This window comes from Euwallacea similis, chromosome 29 (assembly GCF_039881205.1).
Source record: "Euwallacea similis isolate ESF13 chromosome 29, ESF131.1, whole genome shotgun sequence".
In the NCBI taxonomy this organism is placed as follows: Eukaryota; Metazoa; Arthropoda; class Insecta; order Coleoptera; family Curculionidae; genus Euwallacea; species Euwallacea similis.
This window is the reverse complement of record NC_089637.1, coordinates 1,395,131-1,409,622: the sequence shown is the minus strand read 5'-3', so window position 1 is coordinate 1,409,622 and position 14,492 is coordinate 1,395,131. Positions and strand designations below refer to the sequence as shown.

Below are 14,492 nucleotides of genomic sequence, written 5' to 3'. Positions count from 1 at the left end.
CTCAAAGGAATGAAACGAAACGAGTTTCAATTCAGATTCTCTCGTCTGACAAAAACGAGAATGGTCCTTCGATATCACAACCCCAGAACCAGCCGCGGAACCAGTCTACTAAATTTGCATCAGTGTCCAGAGGAAGGAAGTAAAAATTCCCCTGAATAGTAAAAAATGCAAACATTCAAATGAAAAAGAACTTAATGCTCGCGCTTTTAACGAGGAAAGGAAATTCCGGGAAACTACAGTTTGACTGAAGTTAATTTTCCTTGTAATAGTGTCCAGATAACAAGTAAATTTGATATGTCGCCTCAAACAGAAGTGTTTTAAAAAGAAATAAATTTAAGTGCTACAAGTTGCAAACCAGAATTTTTTCTTGAGGACCATATTAAGCGGATGGAGTTTTGTGAAGATATGACAAAAAGGAAGAACGTAAATGATAGATTCGTAAGTAATATTTTATTTATTAATGAATCTTCATTTTTGTTGTCATAGTTTCTCCATTGCTGTAGGTTATTCAATGGAAAACAAACACCTTAAGATACCGCAATGCACTCAATACTCTCAAATGGTCAATGTATGGGATAGCAGTTTAAGAGACTGTTGTAGGGACGTTTTTCATTGATGGGACTTATTTTACATACTCGCATTAATTACTACTTCACATTGTTTCGATTCGGATTTGAATTGAAGATATGATGTCACGCACAATGACCTCAAAAGAATTTTAGCTGGGAAACCTGGAGTAAGCTGAAATTACTGTCTTCATTTTAAGGAATTTTTGATTATTAAAAACCGATGTTTCTTCGTGTTATTTCATGTATTTATTTGCTTTACCTTGTATTTTGCAAGCAATAGTATTTAATAGAATAAAAACATATCTCCTGCAAGGAACTAATCATAGTTTCATATTTGAGAATCATGTAAAAATCACATATGGAATAATGGTAATGCTTAGGTACCCTTGTTGACAGCTCTATACACGGTGACATATTAGGTGTATAATCCTAATTTTTCAATATAGAAAGCGAAGTATTCGTAAGTATTTACAATTATAAAGCGATATAGGATTAGAGTTTTGAAATACACATTTGAGCTTTAGAATAATGGGGTCTTCCACGGCGGCCAAACTTGATGTTAAAGTATCAAATTCGTGAAGATAATGCTTAAAAGATGGGATTGCTTATCAATTTTGCACTAAAAAGTAGGTTTTAAGATAAGAAAATGAAAATGTGCCGTAGTTTTTGCGATCCAAAGCATGCCTAAAAAAAATTACTGTTTTTTTAATTTTTTAGTTTACCTTTGAGACTCGACCTCAGTAAAAATAAAAAAAAAGTTCGTCGAAAACCCCATTGAAAAAGCTAGTAAGAATAATCCGTCCCCCCTATATTATCAAGAACTTATGGTGCAGCCCCTTTCTTTCATCATAGAGAAATATTAATAATATATATTTTTAATATACATATTCATACTGTTTAAATAGAGGGCTAAAATTGTCGTTTAGCGTCTAATTAATCTTCTCTAATAACTTAAAAATCGCTAATAAAAAGTTGGATTATATGCCGTCTGCTTCTTGTATGGCTCCCGTTCCAATGGTGGAATAGTACCATAGATAAATGGGTTGTATTTCTCGCGTTCCTGTGATGGAATAGCACCATAAATATATGAGTTGTAAGGTTCTTGGAGTTCGTATGCTTCGTTGACTACTCCCCCGTTATAGCCGGGCGAGTTGTTGTACCTCTCTAGCAACGATAAGTCTTTTAATATCACAAAATCTGCTTTCACCTCCACCTCCCTTGATGAATAATCTGAAAATACACATATGTGTGAATATGTAATTATTATTTTAGTGGTTTAATGTAAACCGAAAAACCATGAATTGCGTTACCTATTCCAGTATATGTAATAAAGCTTTGGAATTTATAAATTTGTACTATCACAGATAAGACAGGCAGATTATAGTATAAAACTATGGGATTAAGTCTTTGGATTTATTATGATTAATGACGTTACAGTGATACATTGCCAATTTTGTATGTATTTATAGGGGGCTGAGCCTTTAATCTTGGAAATTCATTACCGAGACTGAAGGTATTTAAGGAAATAGAAAAATCAATTTAGAAGTGTCTGAAGCTAGTTTGATTTAGTGTTTATCATTTGATGTAATTAATTTGCAATAGGTAGCTAATGTATGTATAGTAGTAAATTTAATTGCTTTATGCATATATGTATGTATAGAACTGCTGGGCGATTACCTTTTTATCAGTCAAGAATCAGGACATGGGGTCAGCAGTTTAGGCAGTGACCACAGGCCAGGTATTTTATGTTCAATTATAACTTCAATTTTAATAGGTACACCTACTTATTGAATACTTTTAATAGTTTCATGTCAATTGATAAAAAATCACAATGCTGTGAGATATTCAGTTATGAACTCAATTTCAAGGAATTTAAGCTATTTACTATGACGCGATTCACATCTCAAGTTTGGTAGAAATTGAAACGTTTACTGCGAATGAACATAATATTTGAAGAGTTAAGGAAGATTCATATTACCGATCAAGTCAAAAATTGTAATTAAATATTTCTGTGTGGTTTGACTTGACCGATAATATGAATCATTCTTCAGTAGTAAATATGCAAAAGGATCGAATCTTAAAGAAGAAATGGAAGATCTTGAGCAACTCATGAAGATAGGTGCCTTATTCAGCGCTTTAATTTATGATTAAAAATTCCCGGTTCATCAACATCAGAGATTGCACGCACGTATTTCTTGAAAACTTCTTATAGAATTTCATTTTGATTGGTGCAAAATCAGGAGCGTGCAAAGTGACAAGGTTAAGTAGGAAGTGTCCGGGGGTCAAAAACCCATCCACGTCTTCACGTGGTGACCCCTGGATGCTTTCTTCCCCCAGATCGGGTAATCACCTTCAAAGGAGAGAGATAGAGGTAACAGACGGGGAAGGTAGAAGGATGGATTTTCAATGATGTCAAGACGAAAATACAACAATTTCCAATGCCGAAGAAAGAAGCAAAACTTTCTGTAGGATGTATACATTAGGAGTGGTAATAATACGGGACCAGAAGGGCATAGACAAAATGATGGAAAGAAGGAAGAGTTTCAAGTTGCTCAGCAATTTATATCCTGATCTGACCCTGATTATACATCCCTCAGGGACAGTTCCGGAGTCGAAGAAAGTTCTTTCATCCCGAGGTTTTTAGTGGACATATTCGGTGAATCCCACACTATCCGGCCGCTAAAACACCAGGCCGGGTGTCTTAAATGTTTTCCTAACGACAAAAAAATGTAGTGAGTAACCACGAGCCGACCATGCTGGATCATGAACTTTATTCTGTTGGATCACTCATTCCATTAATCATTTTTGTCAATAATTTTTTATATTAATTGGGGTAGACAATAAAGACAATGATTAGTGAATTATTTTGCATCACAATTCAAATAAACAAATTTCCATAAATTAGGAAATATTGCTCAAACCGAGCACATTTAGGGCCTCTCTTTGAAAATCGCTATAAACTTAAATTTATGACAATTTTTGGGACAATATTCTCGGTTTTCGGAGGAATGAGCAAATAACCTTTGAAAAACAAATCAAAATATTTCAAATCTTTATCAGGCATTAAGAGCATGTAACTTAAGTATATAATGAGCAGGAATCAGGAATATATTGTTCACCTTTACGATATTTGCGACATTCGTTAATTTGAATTGCACTGACGTCTAAGCTAATTATGCGTAATCAATGTTTGCCATTTTATCGTTCGATCGTAGCGATAATGCGGATTAAAATTTTCATTATAGATGTAATGGAAACTAGAGATTTCAGAAAATTGGCTGAGATAATTAAAATCGCGAACAACCCATGAAAGCCCATGATCTTCTTCGTGGCGTTCGTTTTAGGGATTAATATTAAAAAAAATTATGTTTTATTTTTGCTAATATTTTTAGATCTTAATGTTTTCTCATCTCTCAATCTAATTAACAAAATTAATCAATAATAAAACTGTGCGTCTAAGGTGTTTTATGTCTCTTCAGGCAAATAGTCTCAGAACCGGAATAGTGTACTTTCATTTCATTTGTAACATTATTATTTGAAATAACCATGTCGAGTTTTGTATTTTTGGAATGGGGAAAATCAGGGAAATCAGAATAGGTAAAAATATATAGGGTATTCCATTTAAAAAAACATAAGTTTGCTCCATATCCCGAAAAGTATAAATTATAAATAAAATCTAAATATGCCACTGGAGTGCGTAAAAATCTCTATCCGACACCGTTTTTACATTTTTGATAACTTGGCAGATATTCAAACTATAAGGGGGGTCCCAAAATACGATATTTTCAAAAACGTCCTGTAGTGCAAAAACTAAGATAGCTGGATCAATTGTGTCAACGTCATCATTAGTTTCATTAAAAAGTGATACAGGTTCGCAAAAACCGCATTTCTCTACCTTTGCTATAATAATAACCGAGATATCCCACGATTACAACGAAAATGGGACACCCTGTAAGACGTCAAATTCATGTTGTATTACAGTTCGTTTTCTCATGTGGGGGTAGATTGGTCCCCTTTCGAACTTATTGGTAATATGACCTTCATAGGGTATTTAAGAAAGTGTCCTTCCTCCTAACTGTGAGGCAGACTGACGTTGTGCATTGGAAACAGGTCAAGTTCCTTGAGGTATAGGTGTTTATAATATGAGAGTAGGTAAACATATTTTACCTGGTCACAATTGCTTAAAAGGCAATCAAGCGTCCAATTATGTTATGAACTTGATTGCTTCAAATAATAGTAAGCTATTATTTTTTTCCACACATTTACCTCACATTTTATCACGCTGGTGGAGCGCATCAAGGAAAAATATTAAGATTGAAAATGCATGGAATCATTTAAATAAAAATATCTAGAAAACTGTAAGTGGTACGAGGTTTTTTTAAATTTATATAAATACAGGGTGTTCTCAGATGGGGTTGCCTATACCACAAATGGACCAAATTGTGCATTTTTCGACAAGAAGGCACTCTTCATAAAAGTTTTTGCTTGTTTCAGAAACACCTTTCATACTGAGAAAAAATGATCTTATACGGGAAGCTGGGAATGCAAGGTATGTCCCAAAAGTCATGAAATATATAGATTTTTTTAAAATTTATTAGTAATACCTTAACAAAATATTATATCTTGTATTTCAAAACATGATTTTCATTTAAGAGTAAACTAACTATTTCTTACTTTTAAGCAAAATGTTACTTGAAGAAGTTGCTTAGAATGACTTTAATAGTCAAAATCCAAAATTTCAATTGTTTTTATTTTGAAATTGATAAATAATTCTTAAGCCAACTAAAGAAGATACTGCTACTGCTAAGAATAGTAGATACTGCAACTGCCTATTGCACTTAGAAGCCACCGACTTCAACACATTTTTCCAAAAGTGTTTTGAATTTTTCATATACAGAATAAATAGTCTTAATTTATTTGGGCCACAGTTTCAATTATTCTGTTTTATAAATCATCAACGTTATGTGGTAGTGGTTGTTTGTACACTTGTTCCTTCAAAAATCCCCTCAGGAAAAAAACACATGCAGTGAAGTCAGGCGAGTTGGGTGGCCACAAGATAGGCCCAAATCTACCTATCCACTTTTCAGGAAAATGTCTGTCTAGCCAATTTCGTACCTGAAGTGTTGAATAAACAGAACATCTGTCTTATTGAAAATATGCATTATGTCTGAGCTTCAAACTCTCGTTTTCAAATTCGGACCGGAAAAAAGTGTCTAACATCTCTAAGTATGAGTTTTGATTAAAATTTTCTTGAAAAGAATAGGAACCAATGATTCGATTGTAAGTAACAGCGCACTGAACATTTAGTTTCTTGAACTTTTGACTACGTGAAGTAATAGTAAAATTTGGATTTTCTTGTGACCAAAGCCGACAATTTTGTGCAGCTACAACTCCATTTGTACTAAATGTGTACTCATCAGTGAAAATAATATTTTTGTAAAACCGTATATTTTTCCGAATTTTTTCTCCAATATCCAGACAAAAATCCAATCAACGTGCATCATCACCATCTTCTAGTATGTGCAAAATTTTCGGCTTGTGTGTTTTAAAGTTCTTACTTTTTAAAATTGCATGGATATGCGTCTTGCTAATATTTAGTTGACCTTACCTTTTCCTTAGTGATCGGTTCGGATGCTGTGCCACCGAATCAATATCTAATAACGTCGCTGTATCATCTTCATATGGGTTTTTCTTGGCCTCTTTACGTTTTTCACATCACCAGTTCAATCAAATTTTCGTATAAGTTTCTTTAAGTTTTGTCGACTGACTTGTACTTCAGGATATTTTTGGTGGAACATTCCAACAGCATTACGATAAGAAATATCACCAATGCCGAAGCACTTAACCAAATACATTCGATGCTTTAAAGTGAGCATTTCTGCATTAAAATTCAAGAGATATAAGTGCAGCTTATTTTTGAAATGATGACAGTTATGTTTAGAATGCCAGTTTAAACCTACTTATCTGTTATTTACAAGTACTTACCTGCCTACGTAGTAGCAGTATGATACTTCTTTAGTCGGCTTAAGAGTTATTTATCCATTTCAAAATAAAAACAATTGAAATTTTGGATTTTGACTATTAAAATAATTCTAAGTAACTTCTTCAAGTAACATTTTGCTTAAAACTAAAACATAGAGTTAGTTTACTTTTAAGTCAAAACCATGTTTTGAAATATTCTGAGAAAGTCATTTTTTTTCAGTATGAAAGGTGTTTTTAGAACAACCAAAAGCTTTTATGAAGTGTGCTTTTTGCCAAAAAAAGCAAAATTTGGTCCATTTGTGGTACAGACAACCCCATCTGAGGACACCCTATATATAAATATAACTTTTAGATATGGCAGGGAATCAAAACTCGTAAAAATATTGAAATTATGGAAAATAAGCATATTTTAACAACTCAAAAACTGGAAGTGTTTCTGTTGTCACTAATGTAAACCCATTGGACTAGGTCAGAAGAAAAAATGGTTCTGTTATTGAACTGTGATCGAACACTGAACATTGAACCACAAATGTGGTATTCTAAGAAAAATAATTCTCGGTTAAGTTTATGGATCTGTGAAATGAAATATTTCGTGTTTGTCATAACAATCCTGCTTCAGTGAAATTGTTGCCCCCGAGGTGTTGTGAGTAACTCCAACTAAAAGACTATGGAGATAATATAAATGGACATTAAAAAACGGAAAATGAGAGGTCAATTAACAAAAAAAAATTAAAAAATATAAAAACATAAAAGTTAAAAAGTAGATGAATAATTAAAAATAACCAAAGACTGTTTGTGAGCACAAAATCCAAAACGAATCAATTTTTTATTAACAAAAACTTTTTCATTATTTATGTACTATTTAACTGAGCTTGTATTGCATTTTTTATGAAATTTACAGCTGTTTTTCTCAAAAATAAATCGATAGATTTTAAATCTTATTATACCATTGAATGTAGTTTTGAAAGACCTCTTATTTGAGGTGTCACATGACCCCTTATGCCATTTTAAATTTTTTGAGAGGTTTGCTATGGCGCGCATAAGGATGTAATTTTATATAAAAATTGTCTTTCAAAAATTATTTTAACGTATTTTAGAAACTTTACGAAAAGTCCTTATTTTTAAAGATTAAGAAGGGTCAAGTTTTCGTTGGATAACCTTGTATGTTTTCAGTAAATAAGCATTTGATGTCAATAATCTGCTAATTACAAGAGTATACATTAGATACAGCTTACTAACGATATGTATAATAATGTTCTTTTAAATACCTACCTACATAATAAGCGTATTATTGTTGTTATATCACGAGCAGTTTAAAAATCTTGACTCGATATCTATTTATGATTAATTTCAATATTATAGCGCCTTGTAATCGAGCACCTTCTAAACTAGGCAAGTACAATAAATGTAAAATTGTATTTTTCTCACTTATCATTAATTTACATTCGTGTCAAGTGTTTTCAAATGAGATGGAGGTTACAAGTCTATAATAAAAAAATCGTAATATTCAGATAACATTGTGGTGTATATGTAAGAACTGCGTAGATAATTAAACTACTGAGTAAACAGAAAATAATGAAAACATGTACTTTTAAAAAAGGATATTGACTTTACCCATATTTCTATTATCTTCGCAAAATCGGATTTTTAGTTGTACAGGGTGTTTTAATTTGGAGCATTTTGACAGGAAAAACCTATTTTCTGACTAGATAGAAGAAAATTGATTTGGGGGCCACGGGCTGGATTTTTGAGAAATATTTAATGTCAAAAACTATTTCCTAGTATTGTCACAGCCCACTAAGATATAGAAGGTTTTTTGATTTTTAGTCATTTTGAACATCGCCAATAACTTTCTTATTTATTAAAATATTGGAATTACTATTATTGAAAATATTAAAAACATTATTGTAGCACTTTTTTGAGAGGAATCTAATGGAAGGTTCAAACTTTTTCTGCTGTTCACCGTTTTCTCATAATTAGCTACAATTTCATTTTTTCAAATATAAATCATACGTGGCCATGGTTTAATAAAATAAATAATTTTAAACGCTTTTCAACGATATATATTATATAATTAATATATAATAATTATATAACGTATTAATTTTTTTGACACAAGCTAGCTATGAAAATTGCTGTCAAAACAAAGAAGCAACTATTCAGTTTTTGATTTTACAATTTTTACTGTCTTACTAAAGTTTATTTTGAGTTTTCTCTTGATATATTGACTCTTAGTATTTGGTATTTAATATTTAATTGAAATGTATGAAAATTTTGAAAAATATGACATGTTAAAATGTTGTGTGTGTTATATATTTATATATTATATATGTATATTTATTATTTATATTGTCATTTGACAATATACACACTCCTTTGACAGCAATTTTCATTGCCAGCTGATGTCAAAAAAAATTAATAAGTTGTATTTCCGTTATTTTCGATAATAAATAATAAAGTAATATACAGGGTGGGCCATCGAAAACTTTCCACTTGATTTTGTAAGCGTTTACTGGAGAAAACTGAAAAACGCTCGGATCCATCAATGTTAGATTTAAGGGGGACACATTTCTTTCATATTATTATAAAAGTAAATGTCACTGTCTGGCAGGAGTGTCGAGTGGCACCTTGGTTTAAAACGCTCTAAATTCTCATTTCAACGACACCAATTTTTCGTAACTTGGATTAATAGTTTTCAAGAAAGTACGTCGGCAAAAATTTATTTATTATTTGAAATTCTTGAGAACTGATAAGAAAAATGAAATAAACACGACCCAAAAAATAGTCCGAACAGCAACGGCAGGTGAAATACCAAAATAAGTTTAAACAACACTTGTTAAAGTTGTTAAAAAGATTTATTCCACACAGCCAAATTGTAGGAAAACGGTGAGCAAGAGAAAAAGTTTGAGCACTCCATTAGGATCCTCTTAAAAAAGTACTATAATAATGTTTTGGCGATTTTCAAAATGGCCAAAAATCGAAAAACCTTCTGTACCTTAGTGGGCTGTGACGATATCGGGAAACGGTTTTTGGCATTAATCATTTCTCAAAGATCGAGCCCGTGGCACCCAAATCAGTTTTCTTCTATTTAGTAAGGAAATTTCTTCCTTTTCTGTCAAAACACTCCAAATTAAAACACCCTGTACATAGATAGAGTAGTATTTGCATTTAAGGCAAGGGCGTTAGCCTGAAGTGAAACCAATATAAACTACTCACCAAAATCAGGTGGAAGCGCTGAAAATGGAACTAAGTAAACTTGCTCTTTAGATGAGAGGGCTGAGACGCTCCTTTCGTATCGTTTCGCCACATCTTGCGGTGTCCGAAGGACCCCTGAAATGTTTGTTTCATTTACACTTTAAGTGGTAAACAGTCGTTGAATCATGTCATTGAATGAGAATGCAATAACAATGTGAATTAGGTATAAAACAAATACCTGTTTCTATGGGAATACTGTATACCTTCGAAGATGCAGTGTCGGTAGAGTTACAAGCCGATGACTCTGCGTCTCTGGCAGCTTTCCTTCTACGACGTTTATTACCTGTAACACAATAAATGTGTTATGGATGGAATATATGACGCATTGCTACGAAAATGCATTTTCACGTATGTTCCAAACCGCTACCTGATCAGAGTAAAACGTAAGTTTCAGCAAACAGTCTAAGATGGAATAGGTATCTGAATTTCTATACAGGGTGTTGATTAAGTACATGTACTTATTTCAAGGGATAAATCTTTAACTGATTTTATCAAAAAAAATATCTATGAATGTAGGTCGGCAACGTCTTCATTTAAGAACTAGAGGGTTTCAAAAAATTAAATTAAAAAAAAAAATTTTTTATATTTTCGAGCAGATATGTAATAATCAGACAAATTTTGGTATACGGGGTTTTTTATGACGCAAAATCCAAATATTGTCTTAATTGTTTGACTACTGATACAGGGCGCCACATACAGGCTTCCATCGCATTTTTATTGGCCGTAACTTTTTTGTGCTACACTGTATGCCACTTTTGTATAAGTAGGCTTATTATACATTTACTTCCATTGAAAAAGTGCTCTTGAAAAATATCTGTAGAAGTAACCGTTTTGGAGATAAACGGGTTTGAAATTAATATGACTCGGGTAAAATTGATTTAATAGCAATTATTAAAATTATCAAAACAAATTTAATATTATAATAATTGTTGAAAATGACCTACTTCTAAACATTCATCTATTTTTCTCAACATTGATTGGCGAACTTTACCCACATACAGAACAATACTCTCAGTTGCAATAATAATATTATATGTATAAATACATATAATAAATAATATAAATACATATATTAATATAATTATATTGATTTTTTTAAAATTATATTGATTTGATTTTTTTAATTAAAAATCAAATAAAAAATGAAATTTGAACACCCTCTAGTTCTTAAACGAAAGTGTTGCGGACCAACTTTCATAGAAACTTTTTTTGATAAAATCATTTAAAGATTCATCCCTTGAAATAAGTACATATACTTAATTAACACCCTATATAACATTTCAGTAAATCGTGGCTAACTTACAGATACCGTTAATCAATCAGGTAAGTTTCTGGGGAAACACTTGCATCGGTTTTATGCAGGGTAAAAACAAGAGGTATATTATCAAACCATCAGATAATATAGTTCACGAAATACTTATTGATCATAACATTAGAGAGGAGTTCGTGTTTGTTGGTCAATTGAATTACAGGGACATCGAGTGAAATACAATATCTCATGTTATAGTCAGTATTTAGTTCCTAGAAGGTACTAGCAAAAGAAGAAAACCTTCTTTAAAAATTTTAAAAATTTCATTAAAAAAATTGTTTGTCGAAACTTTTCCTATACCAAAAAAATATTTTTTTTATTACAATTGATCATCTTTACTAAAAGGAAACATAAATATACAATGGTAAATATGCTACATCCTAATAATAGTTAATAAAAAAGAAACTGTATAATCATTATAAATTATTGAGTGCATTGTGAGTCAAATGTGTGGTAAGCATCGATTGGTAAAAGTCGAATGGCCTTTGTCTTGGTTATATATATATTTATTAAATTAATAGTTTTAAAAATTTCAATAAGCAGAAAATTATCAAAGGTAGTACTCCAGGATAAGAAAAGGTGAGATCACTGCCAGAATAATACCTATCGTGAAGGTCAAAGTTGAAGTAAATAGATCAATTACATTAGCGAGATGAAAAATAATGAAATGTTTAAAAGTGTATTGAAAAAGAAATTGAAAATAACAAAAAATGTTCAAACTACAAAACAGTGCTATTGAGAAAATTAATTTAAAGTCTGAGTTGTTAAAAAAAACACAGATCAGGTCTCATAAAGGTATTAACAATGGGTTGCTTTACTTTAAACTTACTCATATTGTTTTTAAGTGACGTTTGGTTCCTTTGAATTGCCAGAACCCTTAATAGAAGATTTACAGTGAATCACTCTATATAGCACTTTCCTAGATCATACTGTACTAATACGTTCAACAAGTTCTGCGCACGTCTTTTGCGCCGAAACAACTTAAGGCGGTAGTATTTGTTAGACGCATAAATGATAATCTTTAAAAATATACAGGGTGGCTACTTAGTGTGAGGAAGTCCAATATTTCAGCACATATGTGATTTAGAAGGAAAATTTTTGGTACAAAAGTTTTTTTCATATAAAAAGTCCGTATTTTAAAATTATTTTCAAACCTACAGGGTCTGCCATAAAAGTGTTACAATAACAAATTAGATTTTTTTAAATGGAACCCCCCTAATTTTTTGCCATTTTAGGATTTCCATTAAATTTTAAGGTAATTTATGTAAGTTATTCTCTCTTTAAAATTTACTATTGCCGAATTATTTAGGAAAATTTTCACAGTTGCAAGGTCTCGTGGAAATCGCTGCTGTGCCCTAAGCGCTGTGAATTTCGAAATCGGCTTTCTAGAGTCCCATGAGGACTTAATAAGCTATATTTTGTCGTATTTGAATTTGTGAAAAAAGTCTTCCACAACCTCCGAAATAGGCTTCTGAAGTTGCATAATTTCAAAAGTCAATAACTTGCTTATTTCAAATAGAATGCCCCAATTTTCTCAACGGCATCGCGTTCAGAATTAAAAAATCTACAACTTTAGATAACATTACTCTATTCCTAAACCCAGCCACTTCTCAATTCCCGAAAATTGTCCCCTTTTGACTACTAAACGTTTTGGTGACTCAAAACAATACTAAAAAATCTAAAACTTTTCCAGTTATTGCATATTTCGTGAGAACCTTATATGTCTGAATCATATTATTATAAATGTATTATTTATTTATCGTTCCAATAGATTTTAAAAGTTTCTTTATGGGATTGACGTCTTCCGGGAAATTATTGTTTATAAAGCCTTGTCTCAAGTAAATAAATTTTTACCGCGTTCATTCAATTCATGTTGGGCGCAATTTTTCGCGCCCAACATGAATACCATATCCGCAAACTCTTCAGTTGTAAAATTCATTTCTATTGTGTAAATTCAAAACCAGAGCAAAAGAGCAGCAATTCGGTCAAATAACAATTAAATTTTAATAAAGTTATCCCAAATCATAATATTTGACAGAATTGACATTAGATTCAGATTCATTTGTTTAACAAATGGCCAACTTATCAAACAATCCGAACGCGTAAAAACTGTGCTGGCTGTCAACAGACAGCTGCTGACGTCACCGATGCGACTGCCAAAACGTTTAGAAGCCAAAAGGGGACAATTTTCGGGAGCAGAGAAGTGGCTGAGTTTAGGAATAGGGTAATGTTAGCTAAAGTTGTAGATTTTTTAATTCTGAACGCGATGTCGTTGAGAAAATTAGGGCATTCCATTTGAAATAAGCAAGTTATTGACTTTTGAAATCATGCAACTTGGAAGGCATATTCCGGTGGTTTTGGAAGACTTTTTCTCAAATTCAAACACGTCAAAACGTAGCCCTCTTGGAGCTCCAGAAGGCCGATTTCGAAATTTCGAAAAAAGGACACAGTACCGATGCAGCTGTCAAAATGTTCAAATTTTCCCGAATAATTCGGAAAATTTTGAAAATAGAGTGTCTTACACAAATTTGACCTTAAAATTTAACGGGAAATCCTAAAATGGCAAAAAATTAGGGGGGTTCCATTAAAAAATTCTAATTTGTTATCGCCATGCGTTTATGGCGGACCCTGCGGATTTGAAAATAATTTCAAAATGCGGACCTTTTACGTGATAAAAACTTTTTCTTCTAAATCGCATAAGTGCGGAGATATCGGGCTTCTTCACACTAAATAGCCACCTTGTATGCATGGTAAATCACTAATTAACGGGTAATGAATTATTTGCAAAAACAGCTATAGAATGAATAATGCCGTCATAAAACCGGAATGATTTTAATTATTTTATCCTGATTTGAAAAGGAAACCTGTCTAGTGGTACAATAGTCCAAGTTTACTATTATTAATCATTATCAACAAGTTACAGTACTAATTAGTGCGTCCAAACAAAACGGTAGAGTCTCGTGATAGAATTGTCACGAACGCAAATCATGGACCATGATCAACACTTAAACAGTAGCTTTAACAGTAGTAAGATGTGCGAAGGTACTTACATAAACATACACAAAGCAGAACCAAAACAAGAACACCAATTAAGCCGGCTGCAAGACCCGCAATCAAGTTACTTCGTTCATTGTTCTGGGCACTGTCCAGAAGCACCTGCTTCTGTCCCACTAAATCGTTTTCCGAAGCTTCGTCCCGCACTACATCTACGCTCATTTCTAAATACTCTAATAGTAAATGACAGGTTAACAATTAAACATAAGATGTTATCAAATCTTTATCATCTGTGATAAGAGAGATAATTAATCGTCTAAGGAACGTTAATTAAGAACTAATTATGAGCTGCTCTTCGCACTGGGGTTTCGCGAATATTAAAA

At 32.2% G+C, this 14,492-nt stretch overlaps 1 protein-coding gene across 1 annotated transcript; it reads right to left on the bottom strand.

Moving 5' to 3' along the window:
* Nucleotides 1–797: 797 nt before the first annotated feature.
* LOC136417611 (uncharacterized) lies at nucleotides 798–14,470 on the bottom strand. The gene is made up of 4 exons (XM_066403381.1): nucleotides 14,166–14,470; nucleotides 9,985–10,089; nucleotides 9,768–9,881; nucleotides 798–1,799 (listed from the first exon to the last, which is right to left on the bottom strand). Exons 1-4 carry the CDS (start codon nucleotides 14,329–14,331, stop codon nucleotides 1,531–1,533), a joined length of 654 nt encoding a protein of 217 aa, XP_066259478.1. The 5' UTR covers nucleotides 14,332–14,470; the 3' UTR covers nucleotides 798–1,530.
* Nucleotides 14,471–14,492: the final 22 nt, after the last annotated feature.